The sequence below is a fragment of the Sinocyclocheilus grahami genome, unplaced genomic scaffold (assembly GCF_001515645.1).
Source record: "Sinocyclocheilus grahami isolate Dianchi unplaced genomic scaffold, SAMN03320097.WGS_v1.1 scaffold252.1, whole genome shotgun sequence".
Taxonomy (NCBI): Eukaryota; Metazoa; Chordata; class Actinopteri; order Cypriniformes; family Cyprinidae; genus Sinocyclocheilus; species Sinocyclocheilus grahami.
The window spans coordinates 1,360,426-1,380,268 of record NW_015505431.1 but is presented as its reverse complement, the minus strand read 5'-3'; the positions used below and the strand labels follow the sequence as shown (position 1 = coordinate 1,380,268).

Here is a 19,843-nt window from a genome sequence, read left to right as displayed (position 1 = left end):
TTGCAACCACGTCTCTGTCTTCTGTTGAGAATAAAGCTTGCACATGGATCCACACGTCTCACGTCTCTGTCGTCCCGTTACACTGTGGAAAACTGATGTTAAAAATAAAATGCTAGGAAAACGCAAATCTTATGACTGGTAGATATCACTTTTATTTAGAGAAAACATAAAAACAAGACATTACTATGTTCCTTTGTGTATAGCTTTCAAATGTGTAAAGATTAAGTTACTAAACCTGAGTAATCTAATGAAATACATTACTGATTACTTTTTAAAGCATGTTTTGCCCGCCATATACCTGTTTGCCATTGGTTGACCCTGCCTGTTACGACCACGTCTCTGTCTTCTGTTCAGAATAAAGCTTGCACATGGATCCACACGTCTCACGTCTCTGTCGTCCCGTTACACTGTGGAAAACTGATGTTAAAAATAAAATGCTAGGAAAACGCAAATCTTATGACTGGTAGATATCACTTTTATTTAGAGAAAACATAAAAACAAGACATTACTATGTTCCTTTGTGTATAGCTTTCAAATGTGTAAAGATTAAGTTACTAAACCTGAGTAATCTAATGAAATACATTACTGATTACTTTTTAAAGCATGTATTTTGTAATCTGGAGTGAAATACATTTTAAAAGTAACCTTCCCAGCCCTGGTCACAGCTGGGGTCTGCACTGCTTCATTCTGATGCTGGTGGCCTCGACTGCTGTCTGCATGGGGAAATTCAGTAAAAACAGTAATATTGTGAAATATTATTGCAGTTTAAAACAAATGTTTTCTATTTGAATATATATTACATTTATTTCTGTGATCAAAGCTGAATTTTCAACATCATTACTCCAGTCTTCAGTGTCACATGATCCTTCAGAAAACATTCTAATATGCTGATTTAATGCATTAAGTTCCATCCCTGAAAGATGCAGCCTGTGTGTGTGTGTGTGTGTGTTTGTTCTTTTAATCTCCTGGAAAATCCCACTCTAAAAATGTCTGTCTGGCCTCAAGAGGAGGGCAGATTTGACGTCACGCCACTGTCTCTTTACAAAACATCTTTGTTGGTTATGTGTTATTGATGCATGTGCATTCATGTGCACATTGATTTCTAGCCAAAGTCATGGTGACCTGCTATTTATTCTGTCCGTTTTTGTATCGCATTCCTATCGAACGTCCAGTTATAGTGTAAAAATATGAGCGTGTCTGAGTTTGCCCAGTATGACGGCGCATTACGGAACAAATTGGCCACTTTGGGACATATCTAAATGAATCCCTCCGCCCCGCATTCACCACACACACTAAATAAATGCTGCTTTTTGAAACGGGGCCATTAGTCCTGAGGACTGACCATTACCCACACTGCTGCAGTGAGTTTTCAGCGCTCCCCTGTGTCGCTCCGCTGATTTATTATCGCCAGCGATATTGACCTTGTGGTTGTATGGGTTCAGATTTGTGCTGGTCACTTGCTTTATCTCGGCTCTAACTGAACTTTTAGGCATGGAGAGTGAGGTAAGTTTAATATTGAAATGCTTTTTAATGAGTTAGCTTGGATCATAACTTTTGCAAGATTCATATGGTCCTCTTTGTGCTGTTTAGTGAGTGTAGGAGTCGTATGCAGGATAAAGTGCGAAAACCTTTCAGCCTATACATCCTGCTGATTCTTTTAATTAAGCACCTTGTAAAATCAATCTCACCCTGTTGAGCTGATGAATGATGCAACCCTGTAAAAGACTCTAAGATCCCTGGGGGAGATGCGTGAAAAAACTCTTGTCTAATGTCTCTATGTGCCGACTTCTTGCCTAGCTAGCTTTAAAGGAATAGTTCACCCGAAAATAAAAGTTTTTTACAAGTCATTCCAAACCTGTATGGCTTACTGTCTTCCTTGGAACAAAAGGTAGTAATTTTGAAGCATCTTTACAGCCTAAAACGACAGCTCAGTCTGTCAGACTTCAAAAATGACACCATAAAATGTCCCATACAGCCTGTGCACTGTATTCTATGGAAGCCCCCCCCCCAAAACAGAAACCTGTGCTTTGGTAAATCAGAATCATGACATAACTGACATATGACAGAGTATGACAAGTTGAGATAAAGGCATAATTATGAGATTTAAAGTCAAAATAAGATACGATTGACATAAAATAGTCACAATTATGGATTAAAATGATTATGGGTTCAAATTAAAGACATTATTATGAGATAAAATAGAAATTATGAGTTAAAAAGTGATAATTATGACAAAAATCATAAGTGACCAGTTGAAATTGCAATGAAATGTTGATTATGACTATATATATATATATATATATATATATATATATATAAAACATATATATATCATTATGAGATAAAATATATGATATATTATGAGATACAAAAAATAATTATGAGATACTAAGTCATAATTATGAGATAAAAAATGAAATGGAGATACAAAGTCATAATTATGAGATTTAAAAAAATCTATTGTCAATTATAATGTCATAATTTCGACTGTATAAAATTAGATATTGAGATGTTAAAATTATGAGATAAAAAGTAAAAATTGTAACAAAAACTATTGAAAAGTAAAAAAGACTCAAATTTAAATTTTGAAAAGAAAAAAAAGATTAGAAAAATATTTAAAGTTAAAAAGGTATTTATTACACACATGTTAAAATTATGACAATATAATTAACAATAATTTTTTTATTATCTCATAATTATTACTTAGTGTCTCATAATTATATATATATATTTAATCTCATAATTATGTATGAGATTGCAAACATATTATGCATAATTAATTTTGACTTTTTAGACCATAATTATTGTACCATTATTTAACAAAGCATGACCCCCCCCCCCCTTCTGTTGCAGAAATGGGCTTCCATAATATTCCATGTCTTCTGCATTTAGTAGCTTTTGTGAGGAATGCAACTTTACGTCACCTCCTCTGAGGATTTCAAATGGACTTCTTTTTTCTTTCTTTTTTTGTTGCACCACGTCTTTGATGCACCACATCAAATATGCAGAATGTAAAATAAATTTTGAAAGCTGCAGCAGAGGGGAGGATTTTCAATTAATAATGGGGTCTGTTCTTCATAAAAAGCTGTTGTGTGACTTCAAAACGTTTGAAATGCAGTGAATGAGGTGTATAATTTAAATTTTTTAATTTTGGGGGATTTTCAGATCTCTCGGCGTATAGGTTTGGAACAGCATGAGATGGAGTAAATGATGACAGAATATTCATTTATGGGTGAATTGTCCCTTTAACTGGATACATTTGCTCAGTTCATTTGCAGAACCGGAGGCACTTAGACTCAATGTGATCTTCAGCTCAGATAGCATCATGTGCTCAGCCAATAAGCAGATGTGAAACAGATAGACTGTGGCCTCATCGATCCAGCACTGACTTGAATAATAGCCGGGCTGCTTTTTACCCTGAAAGAAGAGAGCCATTCCAGTCTCTGGACTTCTTGGAGTGTGATTGAGCTTTCATGCCAGTGATTGCTCCTCGCTATCTGTCCCGCCCACCGTCTCAGGGGACTCGGGTCCAGAGACGCCCCAGAACGGCAGGCATAACCTGAGGAAATGCTGTTGTGTAAACATGGCCGTGACTGGGAGTTTCCCTCTCTGAGATCAGTGATCTGTGATGAAGTGCGTGAGGGTTTGGCCGTGGGAAGCAGACTGGCTTCTTCTCATAAACAGACACTTTTTGATGTGGTGCGGGTTTCATCTGATGTGCCCGATATCTTGCTCTACCGCTGTGGTTGTGTTTTTAGATGAGCCGCTGGGATTTAGGGATGGGTCACTATGGCCCACTGGTCATCCAACAAAAGTCAGAAGTCAGAAGCAAAAGGCGAACGAGTTAGTAAGGTTCTGATATTTTTAGTGGCGCTGGTTGAATTGGCACATTGTGCTTCAGCTATTAGACAGTTTGGCATGGTTAAACCCTTTTTAAAAAGGGAAGTATGCTGAATAGTTGACGAGTTGTTCAAACAACCAACTAATAAGGAAAATGTGGTCATTTAGAACAGCAGTTTTTGAAGTTTATGATGCCAATGTCCAAAGGAGACATTCAGAAACATTTAAAAAACATTACAAAATCTTTAAATGGTAGTTTGTTTTACCTTTGAATTTTTGTTTTATTTTGTTACAAGTTATTTGCACTCCAGTTTGAAAACCCCAGTTTTTGTGCAACACTTGTCTGATTTGGTCTCCAGACTTCAACATGACGTCTCATTTTTATTCCCATCTGCCATTGAATGAGCAGCGATATGTTGGCAGACAGCTGCTGGTTGATTTATCATCCTCACCCATTGACTCTCTGTCTCTTTTCCTTTTTGCAGGGAACGAGGGATCCCGTGTTCCTCACTGGAGTGAGTTTCCCACCTGATTGGCCCGTCTACAGCGAGACACTTATTAAACTCAGCGTCTACGGTGTGAACGACGGCCAGCAGCAGACGGTGAGTAAAGAGGCTGTACTCTCCACACTGGATGAGATCTGAGCTACACACTGCTCTCGTCTCAGTTCCTTTCACTTTTGCTTGTGCAGATCTCAGTCTCTTTGGTCCCATCATCGTGTTGCTGATTTGGGACATGGACTGCGCTAGTTGGGGCTTCTGGGGACCAAATGTTGTTTGCAAGGCCCTGAAGTTTTTTCTCTTTTTATTTTAATCACCTGCTTGGTAATGTTTGTCACAAAATCATTCAGAGCTGCAGCTTTAGTCTATAAATCAGACGTCATCTCGCAAGCCACACGTTTGATTATTTTGCATATTGTCTGGCACATTGACGTTTATTCTGCTGCAAATTGACAGCTCATTTAATTTCTGTCACTTCGGTACGTTCTGCAGACAACACTGAAGAAATTAGATATTATTTCACAGACAAGATCTGAAAACAAAGCAGGAGAAACAGATGTGCATGAGAAATATGCCAACTTTTAGACATGAATCTGGACACTTGAAGACGCAAAGTTTACAGAAACTGATCTTATTGTGTAGTTTGCAACTTATTTCTCTTGTGTGCAGCATAAACACTGAACTATGAAAAGTCAAAAGAGACTAAAATCTAACTGTTGAATGATGTTGAAACCATTGCCACCAATGAGGCTGAGACTAAGATTTTTATTTATATAATAATATACTTTATACTTTACCAATGTTATTTTAGTACAATTGATATACTATCTTAGTTTTTGTTAATATTTTGATTTTAAAGTTGATATACTATCTTAGTTTTTGTTAAAATTTTAATTTGAAAGTTTTAGTAATTTTGTTGTGTGTTTCTAAGTATTTGTGTATAGTTTTTGTTAAATTAAAATTTTTAGTTTATTTAGTTTTATCTTTTAGATCTTTTATTTCAGCTAATATTTAGTTTATTTCAATAAGTAAAAGAAGAGGTTTTGGTACATTTTAATCTTTAGGCGTTATCTATAATAATCCTGCTTTATACACTGTGTACATTTACCAATAATATACAGTACACATTTATTATAAAATTATTTTCTGTGCTATAAAAATTTGACCCAGATTTGATTTTGAACAATTCTGGTATATAATATTCAAATCTGGGCAAATCTTGTGTTAATTTTGGTGATATTATAAATGTAATGGCATTTCGCACATAGAGATTATCACTACACACCTTCAGCTTCAGTGAATAAAGCACCTGTCCAGTGCTGTGTGTGTTTGTCATGTTGCCCCCCTGAAAGCGTCAGGACCCTCGTTACATTCATTTTCCCACTGCAGACATCGGGGTGCTGTGGCCTAGTGGTTAAAGATCAAGGCTGTTAACCGAAAGGTTAACATTCAAATGAATTCAAATGATTGGTTTCTGTGAATCACTTCCAAACCGCTTCATAATGCCAAGCCTCAGTTAGCAGGAGATGCTTAATGAGAGCGAGAGAGAGAGAGAGAGTTTTTGAGATTCTGAGCAGATCCGGAGCAGGTTTCATTTGAGCATCATTTCCTCGTCCGCCCGTAGCGTCACGCTTTAGTATTCCTGTACGAGCCCGGCCTCACCTGCATGAATAAGAGAGCAGGAAGAGCGATGGGCAGACGGAAACACTTCCTGATTGCTCTGCCTGGATTTGATCTTGCTGGAGGGCATGAAGTTAGAGCGGACAGGTGGACTGCTTGCCATCTCACATATATAGATAAAAATAATAGCAGGGTTATTCCTGCTCTACCTTACGAATGTGATTCGCAAGCTCAGGCACTTCTACTTTAATTACTGTAGAACTTATTTGCATGATGGCAGGAAAATGAACAGGATGGTCATAAAGAGATGAAGTTAGTCATGTCATGGTTAGTTTCATTTTTAATTTTTATTTTGTACAACTTTTTGACCATCTTTTGAAGCTTTGATACAAAATACTAATTCCTGAGTAAGTAACATTTATATTATATTAAATCTTATATGATATATTAATATATTAAATAATATTAAATGGGTCATCGGATGCTACATGCACTTTTACAAGTAGTTTGAACTGAAATGTGTGTTGGCAGTGTGTGTACACAACCACCCTAAAATGATAAAAATCCACCCAGTGGTTTTTTTAATCTACTAAAATCTTTACCCCTTTCTCAAATCGAGCCGTAAAATATTACATTATTACATTAACATTAATATTATGCAAAATATAAATATAGTATTTTTATTTTTTATGATTATATAATACGATTTTGTATTTTGTTGTTTTGCACAATAATGTATGATATTGAATTTATTTGTTTATTTATTTATTGCAACAACCAGGAACATAACAACATCCAGTCAAACCAACAATAAATAAATAAACAAACAAATAAATTAATTAATTAATTTTGTGTTTCACGTCTTTAAAAATGTAGTTTAATATCTTGTCCAGAATATTAAAGCATATGTGATGGGCACATGTAGATGTACTGTGTAATATTAATGACACAGCACTGCAAGAGCACAATATTCTCAAGAGGTTGAAATTCCAGGAATAGACTTTGTGTATGCACTATATAAATAGTGCAAACTTCTGAACCCACAGCAGGGATTTTGGAGTGGAATGGGGTCCGTTTCTGTGAGGACCAGAGTTGAGTCAGGAGATTGCTGTCTATATATATAGTGGCTTATCTGAAGATCAAAAGACTCCAGACGGATCGCTCAGTGTTTTAAACATGTACGGTAGTGCAGCTCTTCATGTTTTGAAATGTACAGCTTTCATTAACATACCTCCTTCTCATTCTGCATTAAAAAAATGAATAAATAAAAACTGGGAAAATTATGGCATTTTAATATTCCAGAAGCTTGTTTGCTTTAATATTGTATCCTGTTGATCTCGGTGCACCCTGGAGCGGCGACTCTAGCGGGGTCACAAAAGTACTACAAAATGCAGAATGATTACGAATTGGCTTCAGAATTATTTAAATCAGAATGTACTTAAAAATCAAACATTGAAATATTAATATTACTTTGAACTGCATAGGCCCAGTATGCAGCGATATGCAAAATTATTCAAATGACAGACATGAAACAACTTTATATATTAGCAGAAACGTAATTTAAGGTATTTTTAGTTTGAGTAGTTTTTAGTCTTTAAACGTTAGATGATTTTGTGCTCTTGGTAACCAATACTTTATAAACCTTTTTTTTTTATATAGTTTCGGTTGTATTTTTTTTTTAACCTGTAGTTTTATTCTACAAAATGAATTTGCACAATAAAGGTTGACTGTGAATGCACAGTCTTTGATGTCTGTTGTTTTCTCCTCACTTTTAAAAGTTCATATGCCTATTGATTTTGCATGGTTTACATGGTGTTATGATAGTTATTCAGAGTTATGTTATATGCTTTTTATTTTAGCATATTTTTCCTCCTATTGTGCATGACCTTGTCAGAATTGCCCTGTGATGCAGCGGTTGAAGTGATTGGAGGTCACCTCATGAACAGTCATGGTTCAGTCGGAGACATTGTGGAAAACAGAATGAACTTGATTATCCTGCATATTGCACATTGTGTGGGAGAGAGAGAAAAATTAGTGAAGAAATGAACAGCAGTAAATGCGGCCAATACAGATAAGACTTCTCATTTCTTATAGCACTTATGTACCTGATTTAGGAAGCTCTTTGAGAGGCAAACTAATAGCGGAGCTACAAGTTGGCTGTCAGGAGAAAGTCATTATCTAGCATCCGATGGTGTTATGATAGTTATTCAGAGTTATGTTATATGCTTTTTATTTTAGCATATTTTTCCTCCTATTGTGCATGACCTTGTCAGAATTGCCCTGTGATGCAGCGGTTGAAGTGATTGGAGGTCACCTCATGAACAGTCATGGTTCAGTCGGAGACATTGTGGAAAACAGAATGAACTTGATTATCCTGCATATTGCACATTGTGTGGGAGAGAGAGAAAAATTAGTGAAGAAATGAACAGCAGTAAATGCGGCCAATACAGATAAGACTTCTCATATCTTATAGCACTTATGTACCTGATTTAGGAAGCTCTTTGAGAGGCAAACTAATAGCGGAGCTACAAGTTGGCTGTCAGGAGAAAGTCATTATCTAGCATCCACTGGACTACTGAACATGTCATAGCTGTCACAGCGGCGGCGCACTAGCTAATCAAGCGCTCCTTTATTTCCATTCAGCTCCCAGATAATGAAAGAATATTTTTATCGCTTAGTCTTTATGAACCCGCCCCTTAATTTAATTGTCTTGATGCATGGCGTTGCTTGTGGGAGCGAGGAAACATTTGCATAGTTACTGATTTTCCTAAACATGTTGAAAAAGTATAAAAAACTTTTGCAGGTTATTAAAAGTACATACAGCGGTTTATCCAGTGTGAGAAATGGTTAGTTTTCTTTGCAAAACATGAAAAGGTTTTTATGAAAATGTACTTAAAAATCAAACTCTGAAATGTTTTTATATTACTATGAACTGCATAGGCCCAATATTATTTTTTATAAAAATTATTAAAATGACATAGACTTAAAACAAGTATGTAGAATTAGCATTATACAATAGAATTATCAATTCAAACAGTCAGGGGTCAGTGTGTTCCAGATGCGTCTGTGCCATCTTGTTTCTGGCTGCTTTTAGCACCATTTTGTTGCCTCATTTAAAACAAAAAGAAAAAAGAAAGAAAAACTTGCAAGTCAAATGGAAAGCAGAACTCAACCTTTAGCAATGGTTTGCAGGTACACTCTCAAAAAAAAGGTACAAAAACTGTGACTGACACAATACCCCTTTTACCTTATTTAGCCCTAAAGCATCCTTAAAGGTACAAATTAGTACCTAAAGTATACATATTAGTACCTAAATGGTACATATTTGTTCTTTCTGAAAAAGTACTGCTCCAGTGACAGATTTTGTACCTTTTTTTCTGATATAGCTGCAGTGTTTGAAGTGTTTACATACATACTCGAAACCCTTGATATGTTATAAGAGCAATCAAAATTACACATTTTAAAGTGCATAAATGCACTGCAAAAATTACTTCTTAATGAGTTATTAATAATTAGTTGTTTTTTGACTGGGCCGATATACAAGTCAATATACAATCTAAGAAAATAAATCTTTATAAATCTTGTAAATCTTTAAAAAATACAATAATATTATTTATAATATGCATTTATAATAATCTGAATGATTTATAATAGTGCTGGGCGGTATGACCAAAAATGTATATCACGGTATTTTTCAAAATTATACCGATTTCACGGTACATGACGGTATGTTTTTTTTCATGCATGACCGGGTGTTAACCATATTTTCTACTGATTGAGAGGAAATACTGCAGTATATTGACTTAGAATGCCCTATTTTACTGTCATGATGAGTGAATACTGCCAAAAAATACCACACTAAATAGTGACTAAACACGACCCCTTTTAATACATGTTAACCAGGAGTCACTCTCATTTATAATCGCGGCATCGTCTGATAAAATCAACATGCATCTACACTAAAGAGTGGCTATGCGGTTTTTTGTTTTTTTTCTGCTTCTCTGCCGCTTACTGCACAGAACAGACGCCGAGAGAGGCGACACTTCTCCGGGAAAGTCAGACCTTGCTTTCGCGGGACAGCACTGGCGAAATCTTCCAACTGAACCATAGCTAAGGTTTATCCCAAAAAGTCGCTAGGTTTGTCAGTATGAATATTCTATGGAAAAAAGCCGCTAAAAGGGTCTGAAAGTTGCTAAATTTAGTGCTAAAGTCGCACTCGTGTGTGAGAGACGCGGGAGCTGATGGCAGGGGGCGGTGGATATTGTGGATGAGTTCTTCTGTGTCATCACGTTCTATTAGTTCTACAGATTCAGTTTCTGAGCTTTCACGCTTAGTAACACATACAGCTGTTCCCTCACCACAGTGCAACAGTGAAAAGGGACCCCTTTCAAACAGTGTCGCGCTCTGAACGTTGTTTAAGTGACATACGGTATTGCGGTATTTTAAAAATTCATATAACAAAAATAAACACCGGTATTCGGTATGAACCGGTATACCGCCCAGCACTAATTTATAATTATAATAGTGACTTTAATAGTTTAAGTATTTAATTCATTTTTATTCATTTCTGTTTTTAATCAAAATTTTTAGAAGGTTATAAAGAATTTATTGACCTTACAAAAGCAAAGAAACATGAAAATAAACCAAAATGGCCAAAATAAGGTGAACAATTTGACCAAGCTCTGGATAAATTAAATGTGTACCTTTTATTGCATTATTTTAACTGACGGAAGTATTCATTAACAATATGATTTATTTATTCATTTTATCTTGTTACTTATTTTTTGCTTTTTGATAGAATTTTTTTAGAAGGCTATAAAGAATTGCTATAGACTTTACAAGAGCAAAGAGACATGAACATAAACCAAAGTGGCCAAAATAACGAGAACAAGCTGAAAAGATGTAAATTATTGTAATGTTACCCTTTTTTTTTTTGCATTATTTAAACTGGAAAATAAAGTATTCTTTAACAATGCGATTTATTTGAGCTTTTTAGTAGAATTTTTTTAGAAGGCTATAAAGAATTTCTAGACCTTACAAGAACAAGCTAAATAAATAAAAATAAATAAATAAAATAAAAAATAAATAAATAAATAAATGTTCAAGTGGCCAAAATAAGGAGAAAAAGCTGAAAAAGCTCTGGATTAAATGAGAACAAGGCCATAAAAAGTTAGAGGATTTCATTATCTCTTGCATTTCATCATATTTTCAGTGTCAAGAGTTGTTCATCTACTGGGATGAACATCACGTGTCATTCTCCCTGTGATTGTTGTCGAGCTTGAAGCTCTTTTTCAAAGCCGTCAGTGGAGAAGACGGCCACATATATATGGTGTCGTTACGTCACTTTGAGCGTTAGCTCTCACTAACAGCATCATAGTGCTCTGTGAAGTTCAAATCACGCTCTCCTGTACATGATGACCTGTCAGAGTCCATACATTTCTCTGACATCCCCTCACGTTTCATCATCCTGATTGAAAATCATGTCTTCATAACGGCACATGAAGAGCGGCGTCAGTTCTCGCAGGCGAGACGCCTTTAATCCAGAGAGAAACGCCGATCAAAGAGATGAAGATGAAACAAAGGTGGATCAGGAGCGAGACTCGCGCACGTTCACACTCGACGCTCCTGGATCGGTTTCAGAGAAGACACAGAGAGCAGCCGCAGCCGGCGAGCGAAGACTAGCACGCTACTCTCCCGCTGTCATATCCCAGCATGCCGTCTGCTTTTGGCCTGTAATCTAATAGCGCGCACCTGAAGACCTTCTCTCTGCTTACTGTATGTGTGCAAGCAGCACACTGGCTGTCTGTACCTGCTCATCATGTGCAGGAAACAGAAGATGTGTGTTTTCTGCCCAGCGCTACAGAAGACAGCTGGAGATCTTTTATTCTGTTGGGGTAGGGTTGGTGTAGGGTGATAGAAAATACGGTCTGTACAGTAGAAAAACCATTACGCCTATGGAGAGTCCCCATAAACCATAAAAACAAACCTGTGTGTGTGTGTGTGTGTGTGTGTGTGTGTGTGTACACGATTCCACATATTTCAGCCTAAAAACTTAAGTTCAGTTGCTGTCTTGAATTTTGAAGTATACTTGATTGTAAAAGTCATTTTTTTAGTCATAATTTAACTTTTTTTTTTATTTTATTAGAATGAGTTTTTTGAAAATCTAAAAACGCAGAAAGTTTCCTGTGAGGGGTAGGGTTAGGGGTAGGGTTGGTGTAGGGTGATAGAAAATACGGTCTGTACAGTAGAAAAACCATTACGCCTATGGAGAGTCCCCATAAACCATAAAAACAAACCTGTGTGTGTGTGTGTGTGTACACGATCCCACATATTTCAGCCTAAAAGCTTAAGTTCAGTTGCTGTCTTGAATTTTGAAGTATACTTGATTGTAAAAGTAATTTTTTTAGTCATAATTTAACTTTTTTTTTAATTTTATTAGATTTTTTTATTTTCGTTTAGTTTAGTTTAGATTGAAAGGAACAGGACCGTCATATGCAGGACACAGGAAAACTTTAAATAATAAATAAATAATTCATACATTTATCACCAAATAACTATTTGCTTTCCCAAGAAAATGTTTTAGACTTGAGAAAGGAAAAGTGAGGAAACACCTGTAACACTTCTGAATATATTGCCTGTGTTTCATTTAAGAAGTTCACAGTGTTCACTTAACCTCACATGGCGATGAAAGAAAACTAACTCATATGATTTGTACATGCTAAAGCGCATCTGCGAATGATACCTGCCGCTGGAGTAACACGTGACCCGTCCTGTCAGAGATTCCCACGACGGCCAGCGCTGCGATCAGAGGAGGGTCAATGGAAGCAATTACAGCGGCAGCGACTGCCGGGATCGGCTTTGGTTGCACTGGGCTTTTTCGGCTCTGACCCCCACGCAGGTGCTCGGCACTGATAACATGGCCCTGTCAATCTAAATGAAAAGCCAGCTCTCCCTCTTCGCCACCCCTGCGCTCAGCCCTTCTCCAGTTATTCCTATTTTAAGGCTGGAAAGAGGAGCAAAGGGCTTTAATAAAAGGTTGGAACGAAGAGTTGACAAGTGAAGAGATTTGGGATGACTGCGGAGTGGCGTTTGTATTTCCGGCACGCTTCGGCCCATGTGTGTGTGAGATTATTAAGATATCCCAGGCCACACACGCTTCATTGATTAGTGTGTTGTTCGGTGCCGAGCATGGCGTCGTTTCAAAACCGTCCTTGAAGCATCCGAGCTGGGCTGAAAGGGAATGGTTTATGAGCACGCGTTTCTCATTCCTGTCTGCCAGAGTAATTCCGCCACCATCGCATTACGCTCATTTGTTCATGCTAATTTTATGTTAATGCTCTGTCATTCAAAGGATTGCACCAGAAGAAACGGCAGCGCGGCCGAACTCGAACATGAACGTGTGGAATGGTTTCATATTCCATCATATTTCTCTGGCAGATCCGTGACGCGCTGCTGAACGCTGAGCTTGTGTCTGGGCTTCTGGTGAATTTGGTCTTAATTGTGCAAGCCTTTAACTTGACAGAACAGGCTTCCTGAAGATCTTGGTTGTTCAAAACAACCTTTCATAGAAGAAATCCTCATTAGTTTTTGAGCTGCATGACTGATGTGATTTGAGAGTAAGCCAAGACTTAAATTACGTGCAATTTCTTAAGGAATCACATGTGTGTGTGGTTATATAAACCTGGGTGTGTGGACAAGCTTGTGAGGACCCCCAAATATGATGACCACCTTGCAAATCACCTTCTAAAATGAAAAAGGCATCAATAGATTTTCAAGTTAAAACAATTATATTGTGTAAGAAAAATATTATATATGATACTATAAAAACAAAATGAAATCTTTTCTAATCCTTTCTTTAAATAATTGTTTTTTATAATGTCTTTGTACTAAAGTTAAAATATTATCTGGAATATAATTACTTTTACATTGACATCATATATGGGAATAATAATTAGAAAAACAAGTGCCGTCAGTAACAAAATCAAATATGTCACTATAATAATAATAATAATAATATGTTATATTAATAAAAAGGAGTGCTGTCAAACGATTAATCGTGATTAATCTCATCCAAAATAAAAGTTTTTGTTTACATAATATATATGTGTGTATACTGTGTATATTTATTATGTATATATAAACACACACACATACAGTATATATTTTTCCTCATTAGTTTTTGAGCTGCATGACTGATGTGATTTGAGAGTAAGCCAAGACTTAAATTACGTGCAATTTCTTAAGGAATCACATGTGTGTGTGGTTATATAAACCTGGGTGTGTGGACAAGCTTGTGAGGACCCCCAAATATGATGACCACCTTGCAAATCACCTTCTAAAATGAAAAAGGCATCAATAGATTTTCAAGTTAAAACAATTATATTGTGTAAGAAAAATATTATATATGATACTATAAAAACAAAATGAAATCTTTTCTAATCCTTTCTTTAAATAATTGTTTTTATAATGTCTTTGTACTAAAGTTAAAATATTATCTGGAATATAATTACTTTTACATTGACATCATATATGGGAATAATAATTAGTATATACATATATATACATGTATATACATGTATGTGTGTGTATTTATATAGACATAATAAATATACACAGTACACACACATATATTATGTAAACAAAAACTTTTATTTTGGATGCAATTAATAGTGATTAATCATTTGACAGCACTAGTAAGTACATTAATAAATATTATATTTATTAATTGATTAATTAATCAATTAAAAAATTTAAATAAATATGCATTTTACTTATGATTTTTTATTTTTATATGCACACAAATATATTCATAAATGTTATATGTTAATTGTTAATTAATCACATATATAGTATATTTTAGAATTACTATAATATTATATTGATAATAAATATAAATATATTAATAAATGTTAATTAATCAATCAATATAAAAATAAATCCTTTATAAATTAATATAATATTAATTTATTAAAAATTATTTAATTAATTATTTTAAAATGCACACACACGGCATTACACATACATGTTCCAAAGTATTTTCTGCATTGATATATTATGTAAACAAAAACTTTTATTTTGGATGCAATTAATAGTGATTAATCATTTGACAGCACTAGTAAGTACATTAATAAATATTATATTTATTAATTGATCTGACTTTGATATTCAATAAATTAAGCAAATAATTGGCCTCAGAAGCGCTCATCCTGTGCACTCTGACTCCCAGAAGAAGCATAAAGCCGGCCAATCAGATCAGAGCTTGTGATTTTAATAAGGGTTGCCATGTGAAATATGCATCAGGTGGTCCTTGAACATTCGGTCTGAGGCTGAAGCTGGGGATTTTAAAGCGAGCGAGTCTGAGCGGTGGAATAACCCCTACTTCAAAAGAAAGGTTTCATGAGCCGACTTCCATGGATATTAAAGTAACAGTAAGCCGGTTTTCCATTGAGAGATTAGAGTTAGCCAAGCACTGAACTCACCCTTGACCCGCTAGCACAAGCAGGTGAGAGAATATGAATCAGTCATCAGTGGGAGGAAGAAGAGAGACCACCCTAATCACATTTCAAAATGAAAAATGCATTACAAAATTGATCTGGACAAATCCCATCTTGTGGATGCTGGAATGGGATTATGACTGGAAAGGAGGGGCCTTTGAGATGATTGGAGCACTTCACAGAGCCAATGAAGAATGAACTTCTACAAAGAGACGTGATGTTTAACTAAACCACAGCACCTCCAGAAGAGTCCATCAGTACCTGACAGAAATGCTCACGGCGGATGAGTATCACTCTAAAACAGCAGAGCTTCACTTCAGGACCCAGACTGTAAGTACACTGGACATCAGGTGGAGACTAATACAGTACCAGCTGTCACTTATACAACATAAACATTCCACAGAAGTTTAAAATTCATTTCTAACATTCAGAAAGTAAAAAAACACAAGTGTTTTTATTTTTAATTAAATTAAATTAATGAATTATTTTATTTTATTTTATTATTGATGATTGCAGAATGGTAGTTATGGTAGTATGTATTTTGGTTAAACCATTATTACAAACAGTTTTTTTATTATTTAAAATGAGAAAAACAGCCCAAAATCAGCCCATCTGTGGAATATTTGTGAAATATTATGATTAAACAAGAGTAATAATATCAAAAAGATAACGATTTATTTCATGAAGTTACACTGTGCAAAAAATAAATAAACACATTAATTAATTATTTATATATATATATATATATATATATATAATTAATTAATTAATGTGTTTATTTATTTTTTGCACAGTGTAACTTCATGAAATAAATCGTTATCTTTTTGATATTATTACTCTTGTTTAATCATAATATTTCACAAATATTCCACAGATGGGCTGATTTTGGGCTGTTTTTCTCATTTTAAATAATAAAAAAACTGTTTGTAATAATGGTTTAACCAAAATACATACTACCATAACTACCATTCTGCAATCATCAATAATAAAATAAAATAAAATAATTCATTAATTTAATTTAATTAAAAATAAAAACACTTGTGTTTTTTTACTTTCTGAATGTTAGAAATGAATTTTAAACTTCTGTGGAATGTTTATGTTGTATAAGTGACAGCTGGTACTGTATTAGTCTCCACCTGATGTCCAGTGTACTTACAGTCTGGGTCCTGAAGTGAAGCTCTGCTGTTTTAGAGTGATACTCATCCGCCGTGAGCATTTCTGTCAGGTACTGATGGACTCTTCTGGAGGTGCTGTGGTTTAGTTAAACATCACGTCTCTTTGTAGAAGTTCATTCTTCATTGGCTCTGTGAAGTGCTCCAATCATCTCAAAGGCCCCTCCTTTCCAGTCATAATCCCATTCCAGCATCCACAAGATGGGATTTGTCCAGATCAATTTTGTAATGCATTTTTCATTTTGAAATGTGATTAGGGTGGTCTCTCTTCTCCCTCCCACTGATGACTGATTCATATTCTCTCACCTGCTTGTGTTAGCGGGTCAAGGGTGAGTTCAGTGCTTGGCTAACTCTAATCTCTCAATGGAAAACCGGATTACTGTTACTTTAATATCCATGGAAGTCGGCTCATGAAACCTTTCTTTTGAAGTAGGGGTTATTCCACCGCTCAGACTCGCTCGCTTTAAAATCCCCAGCTTCAGCCTCAGACCGAATGTTCAAGGACCACCTGATGCATATTTCACATGGCAACCCTTATTAAAATCACAAGCTCTGATCTGATTGGCCGGCTTTATGCTTCTTCTGGGAGTCAGAGTGCACAGGATGAGCGCTTCTGAGGCCAATTATTTGCTTAATTTATTGAATATCAAAGTCAGGAGATTAGCTTAAAAAATTTCTAATAATGTAATATGATAATGTGGCATCATAAATTGGCTATAAAAATAGGTCTGTATACATACATGTTTATTTTTGGTTTTATTTTGTGTTATTGTGTTCTGCTTTACTGGGTTTTTTTTTTGTTTAGTACTTTATTCATGTCCTTGCACTGGTGCAGATATTTGCATATAGACCTTACAGGTGAATTGCTTACCTGAACTGCTCTATTGAATACCAAAGTCAGGAATTGATCTTAAATCTGATCATAAATTGGCTATAATAATATATGTACATTCAGTATAATCTGAATAAAATGCTTCTCACATGCAGTTATTACTAATTTTCTCCAGCAAAGTTTTAAACTTAACACACCAGGTGTCAAAACAACTGTTCTGACCATATGCCATAACGCTAATAATTTATCTATATCTATATTTTACCCAATATCTGACTATGCTGTGTATTTTTATGGGTAATAGAGTATTGCATCACAAGCTTATCAGCTTATCAGCATGTTAATGCCAAATTCTGGATCAGTTGTGAGTCGAATCTCCAGCGTGCTTCATGTGAGGAGTGTATCTGTTTGTTGCTGCATATGAATAAAGTTATGAGGTTCTTTTTCACTCATGTTACCAATGTAGGCGGCTCACTGGGTTTTAGAACAGAGCCGCAGACTCAAACCACTTCCCTAATTGGACTTCCTGCTTGTCAGAGAGACGTAGATGATGGTGTCGCCGGAGGCTTGTGTATATGTGTGTGTGCAATGGCCCATTCCTGACCAGCATCAAGAGCGATTGTCTGATAATTAATCAATTAAAAAATTTAAATAAATATGCATTTTACTTATGATTTTTTATTTTTATATGCACACAAATATATTCATAAATGTTATATGTTAATTGTTAATTAATCACATATATAGTATATTTTAGAATTACTATAATATTATATTGATAATAAATATAAATATATTAATAAATGTTAATTAATCAATCAATATAAAAATAAATCCTTTATAAATTAATATAATATTAATTTATAAAAAGTCGGCCAGTCTGTTGATGTTGCTCGGCCAAATATGACTTCTTATCGCGTGTGGTTTTGCTAAACTTTACTCTGTGCTGTTTGTGATCGCTCTGAGATGATCAAGCCTGTGGATGTTCGTGTCATTGTCATTTTTATCTGCAAGCCACCCACCTGCATGCTTCAAAGAGACAGGAAGACGAGGAGCGGGCAGAGGTGCGCTTGTGAAACAAACTTATCTGACAGTTTCTGTGAGTGAGTGAGTGAGATAAGAACCTGCAAACTCTGACCATTGCACTCTGAGCCACGTGGCCTGATTGTCTGATGATTATTTCTTCTACAATATGTCAGATTTTCCCCTCTCACCCAAAAATGCTCCTGCTCTTATAAATGATATTTGGTACAGGTATTTCGGTTAGGTATGCATGTGTACTTAACAAATACAGTGTTGTTTTTATCACTGTATGTGTGGAACCTTCATTTGAAACTTCTAGGTTTATATTTTGTCACTTTCGATAACTCTCATCTTTCAAATTATGCCCATTTTGTCAGGAAATGTAATGAATGCCGCTTTGGTGTGTTTTGATGTTTTTTAAACGCCTCAGTATAAATGGCAGCATGGAGTGCGTTCATCCCTTCCTCTTTACTACTGGTTTAACACGAAATAAACATGAATGAACATATGTCTATTGATATTAGACAGAATAGAATGGAAATTTTAAAATTAGATTTAGAAGTTAAAGGTAGAGTAAGTGATTTTGGAGAGGCTTACAACAGCAAGCTAGCTTTGAAAGCATAAGATCCCACCCTCGGCATGATCACTCTCCAAAGCCACGCCTCCTCCAAAACACATGAACGCGCACAGGCAGAGGAGAGACTAATCAGCGACACGATGAGTGCCGGTGTCAGAGGAGGGTTGAATGCTACGCTGTCAGAGATTACCTCATGCGCTGTAAACCCAGTTGTTGTCTTTACTTAAAGGTGACATATCATGAAAATCTGACTTTTCCAGGTTTAAGTGCTATAATCAGGTCCCCGGTGCATCTACCAACCAAGGAAACGTGAAAACGATTAACCCAGTAACTTTGTTTTGGTAAGCCTTTTTCTGCAAGCGTCTGAAAAAACAAGCACGTCTAATTTCGCTCCCATGGTGATGTGGCAAAGGGATCTCATTATAATATTACCACCCCTTAATCTGCACGTTTCCACCCATGGCACCATCATTTTGATTTCGCAAGCGACAACAGTGTACCAGCTCTAATGCCATGGTGAAAGTTTGAGCAAAACATGCTAACTGTTCTGTCTTTGGCTGCACAGACGAGCACAGAACACTGATTAGAGTCCCAGCCTCAGAGGAGACAAGAGAGCAGTGGATTTAATGATTTATTTACTGTATATTTCTGCTGCCACACAGATCTAAAATAAACATGCAATTTATTTCCCAGCTGTTTACCTTCACATACATAACCGACTGTTTTTGTAACTCATGTTCGTTTTTAACGTAAACTTGTGTGTGAATGAGAACTTAGTTTAATAC

General features: G+C 35.6%; 1 protein-coding gene across 1 annotated transcript in view; it reads left to right on the top strand.

Annotated features, from left to right (window-relative positions):
• LOC107598548 (type II inositol 3,4-bisphosphate 4-phosphatase) overlaps positions 1 to 19,843 on the top strand; it is a 164,806-nt gene that overhangs the window by 3,326 nt on the left and 141,637 nt on the right. Inside the window, exon 2 of the mRNA XM_016289922.1 lies at positions 4,326 to 4,442. Coding sequence (XP_016145408.1) covers positions 4,326 to 4,442 — 117 coding nt within the window. The remainder of the gene's footprint in view (positions 1 to 4,325; positions 4,443 to 19,843) is intronic.